This window comes from Euphorbia lathyris, chromosome 10 (assembly GCF_963576675.1).
Source record: "Euphorbia lathyris chromosome 10, ddEupLath1.1, whole genome shotgun sequence".
Lineage (NCBI taxonomy): Eukaryota > Viridiplantae > Streptophyta > Magnoliopsida > Malpighiales > Euphorbiaceae > Euphorbia > Euphorbia lathyris.
In genome coordinates, this window is record NC_088919.1 from 3,880,076 (window position 1) to 3,898,510 (window position 18,435).

The 18,435-nt window shown below is 34.8% G+C and overlaps 2 protein-coding genes across 3 annotated transcripts; one reads left to right on the top strand and one right to left on the bottom strand.

The window, feature by feature from the left end:
- Positions 1 to 4,632: 4,632 nt before the first annotated feature.
- On the top strand, positions 4,633 to 9,312 carry LOC136208280 (F-box protein At4g35930). 2 transcript variants are annotated; one of them, XM_065999089.1, is made up of 5 exons: positions 4,633 to 4,779; positions 5,273 to 5,752; positions 8,477 to 8,551; positions 8,668 to 8,777; positions 8,896 to 9,312. In XM_065999089.1, exons 2-5 carry the CDS (start codon positions 5,381 to 5,383, stop codon positions 9,158 to 9,160), a joined length of 822 nt encoding a protein of 273 aa, XP_065855161.1. In that variant the 5' UTR covers positions 4,633 to 4,779; positions 5,273 to 5,380; the 3' UTR covers positions 9,161 to 9,312. The 2 variants fall into 2 exon arrangements, with proteins under 2 accessions (XP_065855161.1, XP_065855162.1); XM_065999090.1 differs by having other exon boundaries at positions 8,899 to 9,312.
- Positions 9,313 to 9,496: 184 nt separating this feature from the next.
- LOC136207988 (GDSL esterase/lipase EXL3-like) lies at positions 9,497 to 13,353 on the bottom strand. Its single transcript, XM_065998846.1, has 5 exons — positions 13,134 to 13,353; positions 11,759 to 11,889; positions 11,443 to 11,676; positions 9,821 to 10,076; positions 9,497 to 9,691 (listed from the first exon to the last, which is right to left on the bottom strand). Exons 1-5 carry the CDS (start codon positions 13,351 to 13,353, stop codon positions 9,498 to 9,500), a joined length of 1,035 nt encoding a protein of 344 aa, XP_065854918.1. The 3' UTR covers position 9,497.
- Between the last annotated feature and the right edge of the window lie 5,082 nt (positions 13,354 to 18,435).

Below are 18,435 nucleotides of genomic sequence, written 5' to 3' on the forward strand. Positions count from 1 at the left end.
ATCTTCTATTACGCTGATGTAGACACCGAGTCGGAGGACCTATGACGAAAACCTGTAAACAAGACGGTCGAAGCGGTTGATTCCGGAAGTTTTAAAACAAAAATATATAATAAGAAAAGAAAAATTAATGTGAGTCGCGGTCGTCAAGTGGACGGCTTGCGAGTGCTCAGCGACGTGGTGCGAGCGCCTAGCGGCAGCCGACGACAGTTGGACGCGCGCCCGGCAGCGCGGGGCGCACGCTCGACGTCCGTTGGGCGCACATGCCCGGCAGCGCGGAGCGCGCGCTCGACGACCGTGGGGCACGCACGCCCGACAGTGCGGGCGCACGCCCGACGGCCGCTGGGCGGGCGCGCCCGGCAGCCGCTGGGCGAGCGCCCAGCGACGTTGGGCGGACGCCCGGCGATTGTCGGGTGAACGCCCAACGTTAGTTGGGCGCGCACGCCCAACGCTGGTTGGGTGCGCGCCCAACCATGTTGGGCGTCCGCCCAACGAACTTTGGGTGACGCCCAATTTTCTTCGGGCGTCGCCCAAAGTTCCGGGGATCCGTTTGCCTATATAAGGCACGGATCCGCATGCATTTCAGGAGGACTTTTTGGGAGGAGCTTCTCACTCTAAACATTTTTAGAGAGAGAAAATCTTTTTTTTTTTCCTAAAAATTCCAAATTTCCTAAAAGTTAAAATTTTACCAAAAACACAAAAACACCGGAAAAGCACGATTTGTGGAATCAACTGACTTCAACCGTCAATACCGAACTTGAGGTATTATCCGAGGACTAGACTCGTTTTATTTATTTCATTTGTTTTATTTTCTTTATTTATTTTTATGTTATAATTTTATTTAGTTATTTATTTATTTGTCACGTTTTATTTAATTTTCCGTAGTTATTTATTTTCATCCCGTGTTAAATAAAAATTCGGTTTAGTTTTGAAATAAAAAACCTCGTTTTAATATCCCAATACGAACCGTGATCCGATTAAAAGGTAGTTCGGGTATTAAAAACGTTGTAATTATAAGTTTTGAAAAGACATTTCCGAATAACGTTTTAAAATAAAAACGTCGTTTTAGGAAACTCCGTTATAGACTATGATCCATTTTTGGTAGTTCGGAGATCCAAAACGATTGAATTAGATTTAATTTAAAGCTTTTGAACGAATCTGGAAAGTTTTGGAGTGCTGCTGTAATTCTGCCTTTTCTGTCTAACAGCAGATTGGCGACGGATTTTCCGTCGGTAATCTGCTGGAAACCGAAAATCACCATTTTTACCCTCCTTTCTCCACTTTTTGACATTCCTACTTGTATATATATGTATATTATTGTATAATATGTTTATAAAAATTATTTTTTAATCCTATAACTATTTATTATGTACTATATATTTATTTATTTCATGTTGAAATTTAATTCGTTTGGATTTAATATTATAAAGTAGTATATATGTATATATATATGGTTTTTGGCTCATTTGAATTATGTTAGTTATCATTGGGTAAAACTATTTTGGAGATTAAATGTTATTCTTCCCATTTATGAACTTGGTTCATTGTTTTTACATATTTTGAATTAGAATAAAAAAGTATTATATTTAGCATTCTTTTTCACTTTCTTTGTTATATCATATAATATTTCTTACTTATTTTCATCTATAGATATATCCCTATTTTTAGATAAAACTATGTGTATATGTATTTCTATTTTATTCTTGCATATATGTATATATTCCAAATGGGTTTTACTTGGTGAATTTTGGGTTAATTGGTTTATTGTTGTAATTATGATAATGTTAAAGGTCAATTGAGTGAAAAGGGGAAAGTAAAATCACAAAAAGAGAGTTTAATTTGCTTATTTAAACTTAAAGTTTTCTAGACATTCCTAAAGTGTAAATAACGTTTTCTTGATATTTTTAAACCATTTCTTAAAACATCACGTGTTGAAACCTTAATTCGTTCCAACGACGGATTTAGGCGAACCTTGTAATTAAAATTGTTTTCATTATAAATAATAGAGTTTTGAATCGTTTTCTTAAACGGTTTGTACAAAATAAATTGACTTGTATGCCTAACCACGTTTTCGGGTTAAAATTCTTTATTCCACGTCTTCAAACGCTCGAGTCGTTCCAACGGCGATTCGAGTAGATGTCATGTAAATTAACGGGGTTTTGAAACGTACCTAAATCGTTCCAACGGCGATTAAGGTACGAACCATGTGAATAAACTCGTTTTCGGGGAGTGAGTTTAGTGTAGAGTTAACATACGAATCGAGGCATAAGACACACTGTAAATAAATTAATTCTCCCTTCTCCCCCTCTATCCTTTATAAATTTATGCAAACTGGGTGATTCTTTACCAAAGTGGCTTTCAATAATATATGCTCAAAACGGTTTTCAAAACGAGAAAGAAAAGGTTTCAAATGAATTTTAAACTTAAAGAAATATGCGATTAGTCCGTTATCGCCTAACACGCTGAGTAGGAGGCCGGTGGTTCATAACCGGGCGATGTCGGGGTGCCTAGTAGCCTTTCTCCGGAAAGGAGCTAGCCTTCTCGGCTCGTATCTAAGTTTCCCGAACCCTCACCGGTCTCCCGCAAGGGATCGGTGTTCATTTTCCCATTCGTGGGTGGCGACTCTTCCATACTCCGAGCTCCGGTCCTGCCGAGCAGCTTGATTCCACGATTGGTTGCTTTCGGCGCCAATCACCGCTTACGTCGCCATGAGGTGTGCATCCACCGGTCCGCCCGGGAGATTAGGCCGCGACACCTCGTCTAACAGCTGAGTTGCACTTCTCTCAGCTTATGCTGTGTTCTCATGCTGACTTCGTCCTATCTTACTTTTTATTTCTATTTTCATTTATATTTAGGCTCAACATTGAACAAACATATTAGTACAATTAAATCAAAGCACTTAAATTTAATTGTCTCTTAATCATGGATTAACTTAAATAATTTTGTCAAATCAAAATCATGTGGAAAGGTGTTTCAACAGTAGGGATGCTGAGTCCATTAACCACTTATTCATTAGCTGTTCTTTTGCAGATTCTCTTTGGAGGGCCCTTGAGATTTATTTTGACTGCTCTTTGCCTCGTGATTCCCAATTCATCCACTTCTTCATCACTCTTGGTAGCATTCATTTTGGCTTACAGGTCTCGATGATCTGGCGTGTTGCCGCTGTCACTTGCATCTGGTTAATCTGGCATTGCAGGAATGAAGCAATCTTTAAGGAAGTTTCTCGTTCTATTCAGCACTCGAAGATCACCCTCTTTCGAATGATTCGAGAATCCTTTCCCACTTCTAAAGGTTTTTGCTCTTCACGGAGAGATGCTGTTAACTTATTCCGTCTTCTGGCTTCTCCTATGCCACCTCCTACTCCCAACATTATCCCGGTCCATTGGCTTAAACCTCCTTCGGGCTGGGTTAAAGTCAATGTGGACGGCTCTACTTTTGGCACACCTGGCGAGGCAGGAGCGGAACGTATTTTTTGCAACTATCGAAGCTTTTCCAAAGGTTGTTTTGCTTTTTCTACCCCTCTTTCTTTTGCTTATATGGCTGAATTGAGAGCCGCTATTTTCGCAATTGAACTTGCTTCGGAGAAAAATTGGCATCAGCTTTGGGTTGAGTCAGACTCAATGTACGTAGTTAATATGCTTAGACACCATTCCATGGATGTTCATTGGAGTCTTCGACAAGAGTGATTGCATTGTCTCATTATTTTCTCTAGGATGAACATTCTCTTTTCACACATTTTTAGGGAAGGAAATAGAGTTGCTGATGCAATGACAAAGTTTGGAATCTCTTCTTAGTGACCAATTGGTGGCCTTCAACTCCTGTTTTTTGCCACAGGTTTATCAATGATGACATTTGTAGTATTTCACATTTGTGTTTTTCTTAATTTTTCATATCTTTTCTCCTCCTCCCTTCTTTTTGTTTGTTCTCCTTCATTTTCTTTTATTCAAACACTCACTTGTTTCTTTTATTAATATATTACGGGTTTGACACTTCTTAGACCATGGGTGCTGACCCCGTCCAAGTTCTGTCTCGTCCCAATTTCTATAAAAAAAAAAAATTATTAAACATAATTTTAATGTATTTTGGGAAGTATTTTATTCAAAATTCAAAAGTAATAATAAGTACATAAAATGAGCCCATCATGCTATCATAGACTTTAACCAAATCACAGTAGGCCCATGACCCATTGCATACTTTTCCGTAACCTATCTTTATTTATACAAGACTATCGAAATGACCAATACACCCTCCCCATTTATATTCCGTAAGCGCCAATCACGCGTAATTAATGCTTCGTGCAAGGGTCTTATTTGGCATTGAATGCCTCACACGTAACCACTGAAACGGTCCCACTTAAAGATGAGGGTAATTATGTAATTCCGTAAATATTTTTATTTTCCCTCCTTATCTAATAAAAGTCCAATTTTTAAAAATCAAATTTGTAGAAAAAATAATCGGATTGCGAAATCTACGGGTTCCCGGCATTGATAGTAGTGCGTGAGGTCAACGTGTGACCAATTGAAAAGTGCCACGTAATGTCCAGGGTGGAATATTACTGTACGAGTTTGATTTTTTTAATTGAAATTGTTGAAAATTTTGGCGGGCAATTAAAAGAAATTCAAATAGAGACCAAACCCTAGCGGACTTTTTTTATTTAGTTTCCCTCTCTCCGGCTTTCTCTCACTAAAATTCCCTCCTTTCTCTCTTTCTTCTCCCTCAACCGACTCTTGCTAAGCTCTGTCTGCTATTGGCTTCCATTTCTCTCCATTTCTGAGTTTCGAGGTTTGCTCGTTTCTATTACCGCATAGTTAATTACGAGTTCATATTTTATTTCTTTGCATTTCCCCCGTTGTACGGTATGATTTGGTGCTTGAAATCTATGTTTGATTTGCTTTTTTAATTTAATTTGACTATCACTGCCTTTGGATTTGTGGGAGAAATATTGTTGTTAGGGTTTATGACATCCTTCTTTTTGCAGTTAATTGAAGATAGGTTGGATTTTATTTAGGTCTTACCACCAGATTTAGTTGTTCAAATGTACAGTAAAATCTCTAGGAATACACTTGGGACCGGGCTATTTATATAACAATTGAGAGGTTATTACTAAATAGAGTTTGATGATAGAGGTACCTGAGAGTTTTTTTATAAGGTTATTCCTATACAGAGGCTTTAATGTATTAGGTTTTTTTTTTCTTTGTTTTGGAGGACTTTCTGGTGCATGAATCTGTATCTTTTGTGAGCTTTACTGAACGAATTTATGGGACTCATGTTTCAGGTCTTAGTTGATGGCGGTTAATTTATTCTTAATTCATTGATTAAGATCAAAGAGGGGAAATAGTGTTCACTGTTTGTGAAGTCGATAAGGAAGCTCAAGGGCGACAGTATGGGTAAAGTGTCACCCAAAGATGGGAGTTCAGAAACCCCAAAACAGAAAAGGAAATTGCGAAGCTCAAGCAATAGGTATCTGAAACCAGGTGCTCTTGCTCAGATTCGGTATAACAAGGTTTCTGGAACAAAGTCATGCACCGATCTTGGGAAGAAAAGGGTTGCTGTGTTGGCCACCAAGAAGGTGGAGGAGGATGATCATATTATTGAAAATAATGTTATTGACCAGAGGGCTATTGATCAGAGCCCTCTGTTGCTATCCCCTGTAGATATAATTAAACAGAGTCATCTTGTAAGGACGCCAAAGACACCTAGAATGGAAGATTGTGAATCTGATTCTAGGCTTGAGTCTCTTCCTATGGATTTGCTGGTAATAATCATTTCTATCTCATCTCATCTCTTTCATGTTTGTTTGGTTTTTTTTAATGACTTTATATTATAGTTTCGTTGCTTCCTGATAATTATGTCCATGTGAGCATCTGTTTATCTTAGATACTGGAGATTTGTTTATGCATCTATTGTTGATTCTGGAATTTTCTTCATTTATTGATGGGAAAATTGACATGATATTTTCAAGAAATGAATTGCACTAAAATCTTTCGGGCCCTGAATCTGTAGTTTTATTCTTTGGCTTGCTCATTGGAGTCAAAGCATAGTTATTAAAGGCGCGTCATGCGCAGGCCTTATTGTCATGACACCCCATGGCGTGGCGCAACTGCCATGGTGTGGCGCCATTTTGCGCCAAGGGGCAGTTGCCAAAGGTGCACTAAGGCGTGCCTTGGTGAGTTAGGGGTAGTTGTATGGTTTTTTTGACAATTACGTATATGGAACAAGTGTTCTGAAGGATCCAAAATGAGAAAAAAAAATACAAATATTAAAAAGGATGAGTAAGAGAGAGATTATGCATTTGAATTAATTAGAAGAGACAACAACAAAATCTTATTATAAGAGGAAGAAGTTCAGTAGAACAAAACACATAAAACGAATTCAAATAGAAAGAAAGCAGTCAAGGGAATTCAAATTCAACATGAGCAATTAATTTGGAGAGTTTTGATGAGTAGAACTTAGGATTTAGTATTCAACTTTAACTTTCTAACATGAGGTTTAATTTTCATTTTAAAATTTATTTATGCTTGTCACGATTTAGTATTCATTGCATTTTTATATTAGTTTTGTAGTTTTATAATTTTTGTTTTCTTAAGTGCGCCTTGTCTCGCTATGGCGCGCGCCATCGCCATCGCCATCGCTAACGCCTTAGTGCGCCATGCGCCTTTAATAACTATGAGTCAAAGTGAAGATCAAGGTGTATTGTCAATTTTGTAAACAGTGAACTTAATACCTGAACTATTGGTTTGGAACCTTGTTGATTCGATGTGATGTCCATAAATATTTTCCTGAGGAATGGAACTTTCATTTCAAGGAGTTAGATATAGATGGATGCTGGAGATAATAGTTTGGAATTGTTGATTTCAACCGATGTCAGAACTAAGGTGAGTGTGATACTTGAGAAGTTCATTAGCAAAAGTATAAGCTGGGTTTGAAGCAGTTGAATTGACAATTGCTGGATGAGGGTAGAAGCAAATGTATCTCCCCCCTGTAGGAAGATTGGATATCTTCCATCCATGAAGGCACACTCACTGAGATGGCTAACAATTGAGAAGTACCTTCTTCCCCTCCTTCCTGTTGCCTAGATAGGGCATCAGCTGCCCTGTTTTCTGTGCCCTTTTTGTATTGAACGGTATAGTCAAGCCCAAAAGCTTGCAAATGCCCTTGTGTTGATGATAGGTGTGTAACTTCTGTTCTAGTAGGTCTTTTATACTTTCACGGTCTATTTTAATTATGAAAACAGAATTCTCCAAGTAATGTCTCTATGTAGTACAGGCTGGTGAAATAGCTAAAACCTTCCTCTCATAAGAAGAAAGCCTTTGATTCCTAGAGCTTAGGCTTTTAGAGAGATAACATAAGGGTCTACCCTGTTGCATTGGGACTGCACCTATACCAGTCCCGTCGACATCACATTCATTGACAAAGGGTTTAGAAAAATCAAGCAGGGCCAGGATTGGGGCTTGAGTCATTAGGGTTTTGAGATGGTCAACTGCATATTGGGTAGCATGGGACTGAAGGAATTGATCTTTTTTAAGTAAGTCTGCCATAGCCTTGAATGAACTTCCTATAATAACCAGTCAAGCCTAGAAATCCCCTTAGGCCCTTTAAGATGCATAGACCCAATGAGAAAATTCAAATTCAGTCGGATTGTTTCGTCATAGTCAAGACAATTCAAATGAGTTTAGAAGGTCCTTCATATTTAGTTGACATTATTTCTAATTGTATTCATTTGTTACGAGATTTAGAGCTGTGTTCTATCTCCTTTATTAAGCGTCAATTGAATTTGGCTGTCCATGCTCTAGCAAAAAGGTCAATTCTGTGTCTGTTTGGGGTGAGTGGGCATGTCCACCACCATTTCTTAGCAGTATTCTTTCATTTGATTTAAGTTGATAAAACTTGGCAGTGCCTGTAGCTACTCCTTCAGCTGAGGTAACATGACCCAAGTAGGAAGTGTGTGACACCCCAAAGTCACATTTGCTGGCCTTGGCATAAAGCTGGTGTTGTGTGAGAAGATCAAACACAAGCTGCAAGGCTGTACATGTTCTTTTTCAGACTTGCTGTAAATCAAGATGTCATTGAAAGCACCAAGATGAACTTCCTTAGATAGGGTCGAAACACCGAATTCATCAAGGACTGGAAGGTTGTAAGTGCATTAGTGAGCACAAAGGGCATCACCAGAAACTCATAGTGGCCTGCATGAGTTCTGAATGCAATTTTATCCGCATCATGTTGATTTCTTGATCCAAGTTTCTGTGTTATTATTTTCCCTGCCAATTTCTGCTTTAACTTATGGCAGACATTTGAGCTCTTCAATAATGTGTATGTTCAAATTTTCTGCAAATTTTTATTACAGTTTTCTTATACCTGATAATAGAAATGGGTTGTCATTATTTTTATATTATTAATATTATTTACCACTAGGTACTTCTTTTCCCATGTTAAATCTTGTATACTGATTCTTGTTTTTTTTTTTTTTGCTATTTTTGAGGTTAAAATCCTTTGTCACCTGCACCATGACCAACTAAGGGCAGTTTTTCATGTATCTCAAAGGATCAGAAAAGCAGTAAGTTTCTCAGTCCCTATTTTTTTTATCCAATTTGGAAAATGGATCTACTATGCTGCATCAGATGTTTGTCTAATTTAACTAAGGGTGCATTTCAAATATCTGCTTGTGATCAGGTTATAGTTGCTAGACAATTTCATTTCAACTACACAACACCTGATCGTTCTCGTCAGGAGATGTTGAGAACAATGACTCCACTCCCTACAGAGCACTGGCCTTTCATAAGGTTGGTTCTGCAATCATGATTATCATTACTATTATTGTTATCTTTTCCCCAAATTAATTCTCTACTCGTCGATATACTTATCCTGTTTACGCTATTATGCTTGTTTGAATGATAACAGCAGCAAGGGAGATGGTAAGGGTGTCTTTTTGGCAAGCCCAAATACACCAAAAGCACCAAGGCATGGTCCTCGTCCACCGTCTCGCATAAAAGTTACTGAGATGAAGCAAATTGCTGCTGTTCTGTTCCAAGATTCAGCATTTCCTGCAAGATGCATTGTACCATCTGCTCTATCTAAGCCCTTATGCAAGTCTTTAGCTTCAAACAGGGTTCTATTCTATGAGGATGAGTTATGCCAGGCGGTTGCTCAGAATAAACTCCGGTGATCTCTTCTCCGTGATCCTATTTTATGTACAGCTTGTTTAGGTAGTAGTCATAGTCAGAAAGAAAAAAAGTAAGTATGCAATTTTGTAGCTTTGCCGGGTATTAAGGATTATATTATATGAACTTCAGGCTTGCTTTAGGATTGAAAGATTTAGGTGTGGCTTTGATGCATACATAATAATATATATTTACCGACTGATTATTACTTGTATAAATAGAAGTTTTCTCATGTTTTTTAGGCAATGAGTAAATGAATAATCATAAATCTGTCTGTCATTCATGAAAAAGAAAAAGAACACAAGTTTATGCTAGAAAGAGAAGTACTTGAAAAGGGTTAAACTAGAAGAATTTGTTAATACTCTGTTGTAGGATAAAATGGCTAATGATTTGGTATGCTTTCTGAGAAGGATGATAACTATCCCAAAACACATACTTAGATGCATCTTCACATGTATTTGGAACCAATCTATTACACAAAATAGACACCTCAATCTTTCCTGTGCCACAACACCCTTCTGTAGACTTTTCAAACCCTGTTTCAACAACAAAATTAGTTACTACTAGGTGTCTTTGTAAATTTTGTTGTTGTGTTAGAAATTGAGTATTAGGTGTCTTTGTAAATGGTGTTGTCGTGTTAGAAATTGAGAATTATTATTACGTACCGTATTGAGCAGGATATTGGATGAGGGCAAGAAGTGGATTATAGGTATCCATATAAACAAATTTGGCACCAGGTAAGTGTGTGTTGAGATAATCAATTGTTGAGGAAACTTTAGAATTGAAAAGCCTAGCTGCTTCATTGCCTTCATCTGAACATTTTCTTTCAAGTCCTCCTTGTAGAGTTCTTTGTGATGGTAGACACCCTATTGTTGGTACTCCCAATACTCCTATTCTCCTTGCTCCTACTTTATATAGTTCCTGTCAAACTCTCTTCCAATTACAATTATTCTTTATCTTATTACTTAGAGGTCATTTTTGCTATGAACTTTCATCAATTACTTGACTGGCTGAATATATCAGAGACTATTTAAATTTGGCCTAAAAAATTGATGGAGTGTCTCGTTAGCATGCCGAGCTTGTTTAAAGTGATTTATTGGTCTTTTGAACTTGTTTACAATTATCTATTGCCTCTTTGAATTTAGAGTGATATACATTTCAATTTGTTCTGTTACATGGATTTAGGAGGTTAATCATGACATTGTAAACAAGTTTAAAGGATTAATGAGATACTTTGTCAGTTCAGAGAACAAATTGGTTTTTTAGATCAAGTTAAGTTTAAGGAGATTCTTGATGTATTAAGCCCACTCAAGATTTCTTGAAAAATGATTAAACAAACAGTTGATTGTATTATGAGAGCATCTCTAAGAAATTCTTAATCTACTGTTTAAAGAAAACTATAACAACTAGCTCTTAGCTACTTCAAACATTAAAATACGTGTTATTTCCAATAATACTTTTTATATTCGTTCATTATTTATTTATTACTAAGATTTCTTGGAGTTGAATTTTGTCACAAACTTTTCAAATTTCAACTTAAGAGACTAACAAAAGAGTATCTTAGAGATGATGTAATTAATATTTAGTTTTTTCCCAAATATAAATAAGTTATTCTAGGATTTCAAGAATTTTTAGTTTAGTTTTTTGATTTAAATATTAATTTTTTTTATTGGTATATGTTTATTTAATATTCCAATGCTTATTCTCCAATAGTGACATGAGGGAGAATTTTTTTTTAATTAATCAATATATTTTTTAATTTGTGTGAAATATCCTAGAATGATTTATATAAGGGAATGGAAGAAGTACATTAGAGCCTCTTGAATTTGGCCCAAAAAGCGGATTAAATTTGTGAATTTACAGAGTGTCTTGATATTCCCTTAAAATTGCTTAAAGTAACATAATTAATCCCCTAAATATGTAGAATTTTGAACAAATCAAAATGTATATCAATTAATCTCCTAAATATGTAGAATTTTGAACAAATTAAAATATATATCAATTTAAACATGTTCGAAACTAATAAATTATTATAAGTAAATTTAACGTTCAATATATCACTTTAAATAAATGCATTTAGAGCAATAATTCACTTTAATTTTCGAATTCAAATAAATGTGTAAAATATAGTTTATATTTCAATGTGTAAAATATAGTTTATAACAGGTCAATACATCGTTTTCGACCAATAATTCACTTTAAAATTTAAGAATGCAAACGAGATACTATAATTTCCGAGTAACTATAAATTGAAATGAATGGTTAAAATACAGTTGAAAATACGTACCATAAAAAAAGCAGAAGCCAATCTAATAACAGAATCAGTAAAACTGTCAGTGTCGGAAACAATTTTCTTAAATGGCATAGTCATATAATTATTTGCAATATCGTCACTTCCGGTGCACACTATGAACAAGCTTTTTGTTAATATTTCATCTTTTCCTTGTTCCCCGACAATTGCTGTTATTCTTTGTAAGTACTCCCTAAACAAATCTAATTGATTCGCTAATGACAGTACAGCCTGCATGTCATTACCAAAAAAAACAAAATTAATTAAGTTTAGGGTAAAATTAGTGAAATTAAATATTAATTAGGTACTGTACCGCAGCTTTGGAAGTGTCGGGATCGTAGCCGGAACCACCGGAGGCAAAGCTCACTCCGGTGAGAAGCTCTTGAGGCTTTACGGTTGGATCAAGATATGCCGGGACTATATGTTTTACTCCCAATTCCTGAGCTGAATTAAATATAATCAATTATTTTAATGGTAATTAGTTTCCGATGTTAGTAGCTTAAAATACAGCCAAGCAGAGCCAAACTTTGGTCTATTCATTTTCGGCTCGACAGAAGATGAACGAGCTTAAGTTTAATATTCTGTTCGATTTCGGTTCGTTAAGAAAATTATCTGAACTGCTTGTGGAAAATTTGTTTATTTGATCACGAGTTTTTTTCACGAGCAATTTGTTAATTCTGTTAATGAACTTTTCGTGAACAACTTATTGATTATGCTCATAAAATACATAGTTTTGAAGCCTATAAAACTAAAATTCCACACAAAACTATATAGTTTTATATTTCTCCTTTTATATCAATACTATTTTTAAGAAAAAACCCCGGACAGGGCTTGCTCACTAGGGATGTAAATGGAGCGGGGATTCTTTATCCCCATCGGTGACCAGCCCGACGGGGAATCCCCGGTAAGAATCCCATGGGACAAGGATGTGGATCATTTGGTCCCCCGTGATGGAGATGGGGGGCGGGGATGATCCGTGGGGATCCCCGTCGCCACCCTGTTAATCCCCGATGAGTCCCCGACTATTTCTTGTGATAATTGATTTTTTTAGATGATTTAAGTACATTTTAAGTAGGTGATTGATTGTTTTCAATATTTAGTTTTTTTTTTTTTTGTGGTTTGTAAAAGTTAAGAATTATTGTTGATGCTCGGTGTTATTAACTACTATTTTTTATTTTTATTTATTTTTATAAATTTTAGGTTTTATTGATTTTTTTTTCCGAAACATAAATGGTGATTCCCCGTAGGAAACAAGGAATGAGAATGGCAGAATAGGGATAAAGTTTTTAAAACATCTATAAATGGGAAATAAGAATATATGTGGGGATGGAGATTTCTCGTAGGACGAGAATGCGGACAAATTGTCCCCGTCTAACTCACGGTGACAAAGAATCCTGACTAATCGGGGAATGGGGATGAGAAATGCATTCTCCGCCCCGCGTTGCCCCGTTTACATCCCCAACAACTCATGAAAATTACAATTACACTTGCTCATGAGCTTATTCACGAACTTATACCAATCTTTCGAACCAAATTTCACCATATTCAGACAAATACAATCGAGTTTTATTAAGCCGAACATCAAATCGCTCGGCTTATTTACAACCAACCTTTAATTAATATGCAACAAAAACGTAGGGAAATTTATACATGATAGAAAAAAAAAAGAAAGAGTATAGGGTACGGACCTACAATATCAGAAGGAATGAAGCCATTGCTGAACCTTCCAGTAGGTGTGCCACCAATAAAATCTCTCCCATAAGGTGGGAAATTACACTTAACAAGAGTGCCATTTATGTAATTATTATTCCCAGGATCTACTATTGAATCTCCAAATACTATTACTGCTGGAATTTTTTCACCATTCGGTAAATTTACCCTCCCCATTACTCTATACTCCATCACCATTATTACCACGCACAGTAAAAAAACCCTTTTCAAACTAATTGGGTAACTCACTTTTTCACACACTAACTTCATTGCTTTGCTTTCTCTTACTTAAATTTAATTAGTGTTTGTTGTACTAATTAATATGATTTATATAACAAGAACAAAGGCATTAGTTGAGGTGTCTTGTAAGAAGTTATAGCTAAAGTCACTCAATTTTGTTGTAACAGATTAGTTTTTCTTAAATCTCTCTTTTGAATTATTCAATTAATCCTTATATTATGCACTAATCAAGGGATTAGTTGAAGAGATTAACCTTCAATACTTAATTTATTATATATTTATGTATTTAAAATTTCCTTCATGTTTTTCTAATATTCCAAAACTAACAACATTTGTAAATAATTTATGTTTCCCCAAAATCTAGTAAAATACATTAGCACATCATATTTTTAGTATTATTTTTTAGGCTTCATATTGTCTACTTGTCCAAAAAGGTTAATTGGTCTCTTGAACTTTTAAAGTGTTTCGATAGTCTCATCAATTTGCTTAAAATGTACTGATAGCCCATCAGTTTGCTTAAAATACAGTCAAATGGCCACTCGATACGTGCTGGATGTGCCTTAGAAAAGTAATCTGCACGCAAAATACATGCTAGATGCGCCTTAGAAAAGTAAAATGACATAGGTTAGTAATCAGGTTCTAATATCATCGGGGATTTTTTTTTATAGTAAAACAAATATGTCACCATTCGGATCAAGAGGACTCATAGGAATCGTCCATTTCGAATTAAGGAATTTCTTCCAAAGATGCATATAGTACCATCCGGCCACCCCAGTAGCAATACAATGAGGAAGGAGAGCCCTTGGATTATAGCAGGCGGTTACACAAAGGACGACTGCTATATAGCAAGGTGCATCGCCAGATGTTATAATGGTCCGAAGGCTCTAGGAGCAATCAGATGATGACACCTGTCAGGACACCTCCTATATGGCAGGATGCACCACATGACATCGTAGCTGTTCGAAGGTTGCAAGACTTATCAGGCGACAACATTTGTCCAGTAAGTCACTAGGGCACATTCCAAGATTACAACATCCACCCATGAGAGCTACTATACATAGATAAGGTGAGCAGCCCTTAAAATGTATGTAAACATCACAGTCATCAATATTTATATTGTCTTCAACCTTCCTTCAACCCTTGCTAACTTAAGCATTGGAGCGGATTCGTCAGACGCCGATCCCTCTCTGACCAACATTTCCTTCCTTTCAAGTTACTCAGGAAGATACTAGAAAGCAATGAATATTGAGTAGGAATGAGCAGAACCAAACTGAAAATCCAAAAACCAATGAAACCGAATCGAACTAAACTGTATTTTAGTTTGGTTTGGTTCTTATTTTTCATATAGTTCAGTTTTCAGTTCAATTTGATTTGGTTCGGTTTAAAAACGAGCAAAACCAAACCGAATCACACTTTATTTTTTTAGGGTTTTTTTTAATTAACCTTAATTAAACTAAAATACAACAGATCATACACACATTAATCACTTTAATATGAAATAACACTATACTTTTAATCATTTTAATATAACTAACTATACAAATTCATTAATTGTTTATATGTTATTTCATATTAAACTCTTTAATGTAGAAACTTTATATATTGTCATCATTATATAATGTTTATGCTCATCAGTACAAAAAGTTTATAAAAGTGGTTGGCCTTTGTAGACCACCAAATTGGAACCTATTGAAAATTTGAACTTATTTTGTTATTATTTAATTTTTACTTCTATTAAATATATTTTTTGATGAACTTCTATTAAATATTTTTAAGTGCTATTAAATACATCTATTAAATATTTTGTTATTATTGTTTGGTGTCGAATCAAATCGGATTGAACCAAAATATTTTGATTCAGTCCCCAAAAAAACCAATAATTTAGTTCGGTTCTATTCAGTTCGGTTCGGTTTTTAGACCGACTCAGATCATACTCACCCCCTAAACGACATCAATATGTTTTAATTTATTATGTGAATAATATAATAACATTTCAAGAGAGTAAATACATCCATGGCCACTGAACTTTAGCAATTTTCACAACTTTAAAATGTAAGATGAAAACCACTAAACTTTACATTTTGTTACATATGTGACTACTAAACTTTAACTAACTTCTCAAAATGATCATTAACGATCTCAAAATGAATTCAAAAATTAAAGTTGTTCAGAACGACATTTATCATGAAATCACATTTTTTTCCAAACTCACCATTTTTGAAGCTTTCTCTCTCTAAAAATTTCTCTCCTAACCAAACAATACCTAAATGACCCCAAAGTGAAAATTTTCAAGAATTAAAGTTAATATCATTAATTCTTGATTTTTTTTTAATTTTGAGACTGTTAACAGTCATTTTGAGACATTGATTGAAGTTCAGTGGTTTTTATGTTACATTTTAAAATTCAATGGCCGTACCGTAAAAATTGGTAAAATTCAGTGGCCATAGGTGTAATTTATCCCTTTTCAAGATGCGTGCATCGTGCAACATATCATGCAACTTATATTTTTTTTTTTTACAATCAAGAGATTAATTCACTACAGAAGTATATTCAAATATTTTAAGCAATATTGAGAGGGCTTATGAAAGTCCATGGTCAATCAATTTTTTTTTTTTACTATAGTATGTATTAATTAATGTGTCCTTACTTTTTATTAAAATTCAACTATCATCATAAATTATGATAATTTGAGATCATTATGGTAGAGCAAGAACCTTGGCCATAACAAGTTAGTTGCTAGTACAAATATGGTTGAGATAATGAATGGATTTGAATTTTGTTGAAATTAAAATAGTAGTAGTCCATGCATTTATCCTTCACCATTATTTAATTGGTCCCTAATAATTGATGCCTTCAAAATAAGCCAATAGCACCTCCTAATGACAAAGTACTATTTATATTTTTTTATAAAAAATATAGTATATGGCTAACAAAGTTTTTGAGTATAAAAAAAAATGTATGTGGAAATAGGTATGAGCAGAAAAATCCCTATTATAATAAGGGTAATTAATTTATTAGTCCCTATATTTTGACAAAACACACTGTTTAGTCCCTATATTTTTAAAAACACATGGTAAGGTTCCTAACCTTTTTCTCAGTGAACTGTTTAGTCCTTCCGTCTGTTTGTTAGATTTTTTTACCGTTTATGAATTCATGAATGACTAAATTACCCTTTAATATTTATCAGTCAAAAGCAATTCACACATCTATGTCTTTCTCTCACAACTCGCGCTCACAAAAAAATGGAGAAAAGATTGAATCCCTAATCCATAATCGAATCACTCATACTCACTCTCCCTGTTTGAATTGAAGGTAGAAATTGACTCAAATATCTCTTGCTTACTCTTCCTGTTAGAATTGAAGGTGGAAATCCTTTTACTCTCAATGATGAGTTTAATTTCCTCCATATTCTCAACTCATGTTTACTGTCAACTGCTTCAGTGATGACGAAAGATGTTTCTGCTAATCCAAATTGACTAACAGAATCTTCATGACAGTCTAACGGCAGGGACTAAACAGTTCACCGAAAAAAACGTTAGAGACTAAACGTTCATCGAGAAAAAGGTTAGGGACCTTAGTTTTTGAAAATAAAGGAACTAAACAATGTGTTTTGTCAAAATACAGAGACTAATAAATTAATTACCCTTATAATAATAATACTAATAATTATTATTATAATTACGTGTTAATTATGAAACTGATTGAGAGGTTCATTTACATTTTTACACTCATTACAACACATCTTAGATCATCTCCAACAGCCTCTTAAGTTGGCTCTTAAGTTAAAATTTGAGGAGGGAGAATGCAAATTCATCTCCAACAGCCTCTTAGTGGCTCATAACTTTATTTTTTATTAATAATTTATTATTGACGTGTCTCCCTCTTCACACTATTGGTAATGTAACAATAAAAAATAATCTTAATAATAAAATAATAAGTAAATAGTGAATATAAGGAGCATTGTTGGAGATGATATATTTTAGCCACTCTTAAATCACTAAGAGCCAATTATTTATATTATTTTTAGAGAGCTCACTAAGAGTCTCTTGGAGATGCTCTTATCAAACTAAATATTTTTATTGTCTACTTTTCCGAAATGTCTTTACTATATATATATATATATATATATATATATATATATTATAATTTAACATTGGTACTTCACTTCTCATCCTTTATACAATCCAATTTCAATTTCATGCATCAATCCAAGAACTAACCTCTTCATATAAGTATTTTATTGATTTTACAACTGTGGAGGAAATTCATCTGACCGATATGAATTTCCTCCGCAGTTGCTTCCACTGCAGAAGGTTTTTCATGATTACGAAACTATCGAGCTGCTGAAATAAAGGTATTTGTAACATATTCAATCATGCAAATACATCCCAAATAGGTTTTCGATACATAAACATGCTATTAAACATAACTCCAACCCTAATAAATCATACGAAAACTATACCATAAACCCTAATAAATCCCAAAAATCACACGATTTCATGTTATTAGATGGAAGGATATTGAAACTTACCTTCTTTCTGACCTTTGCCATTGAATTTGATGCAAAGTTTATCGAAAATCGCAGCCAAAATCGCAACAGTTGTTCACAACAAAAATTTGATTTTGAGGTGTACGCAGTTGGTGGTTTGAACAAAAAGGGGTATTTGAGAAAGTTAATAATAACTCATCCTGTAAAGTGATTCATTGCCACGCGCATGTGTCCTTCCTAGTTTGCTACTTTTAGCTCTTAGCCTCAATAATTATTTCTTTTATCAAATACTGTCTACTTTTTTGCCATTTTAGAAGTAGAATATCATAAAAGAAAAAATAAACTCAGCAAGTTCAGTCCATTCTATAATTTTTTTTTGGTTTGAAAGAAAGGTTTTTTTTTTTTAAAGTTTCTATCATCATTAGTTTAGATATAACCATCTAAAAAAAAAGTCGGAAAATTACAAAACTGGATCAAATGGGAGGCTCATTTACATATTAAACCCATTTACTAATTCTACTACATATCTAGACTGATTTTGTGTGACTTTC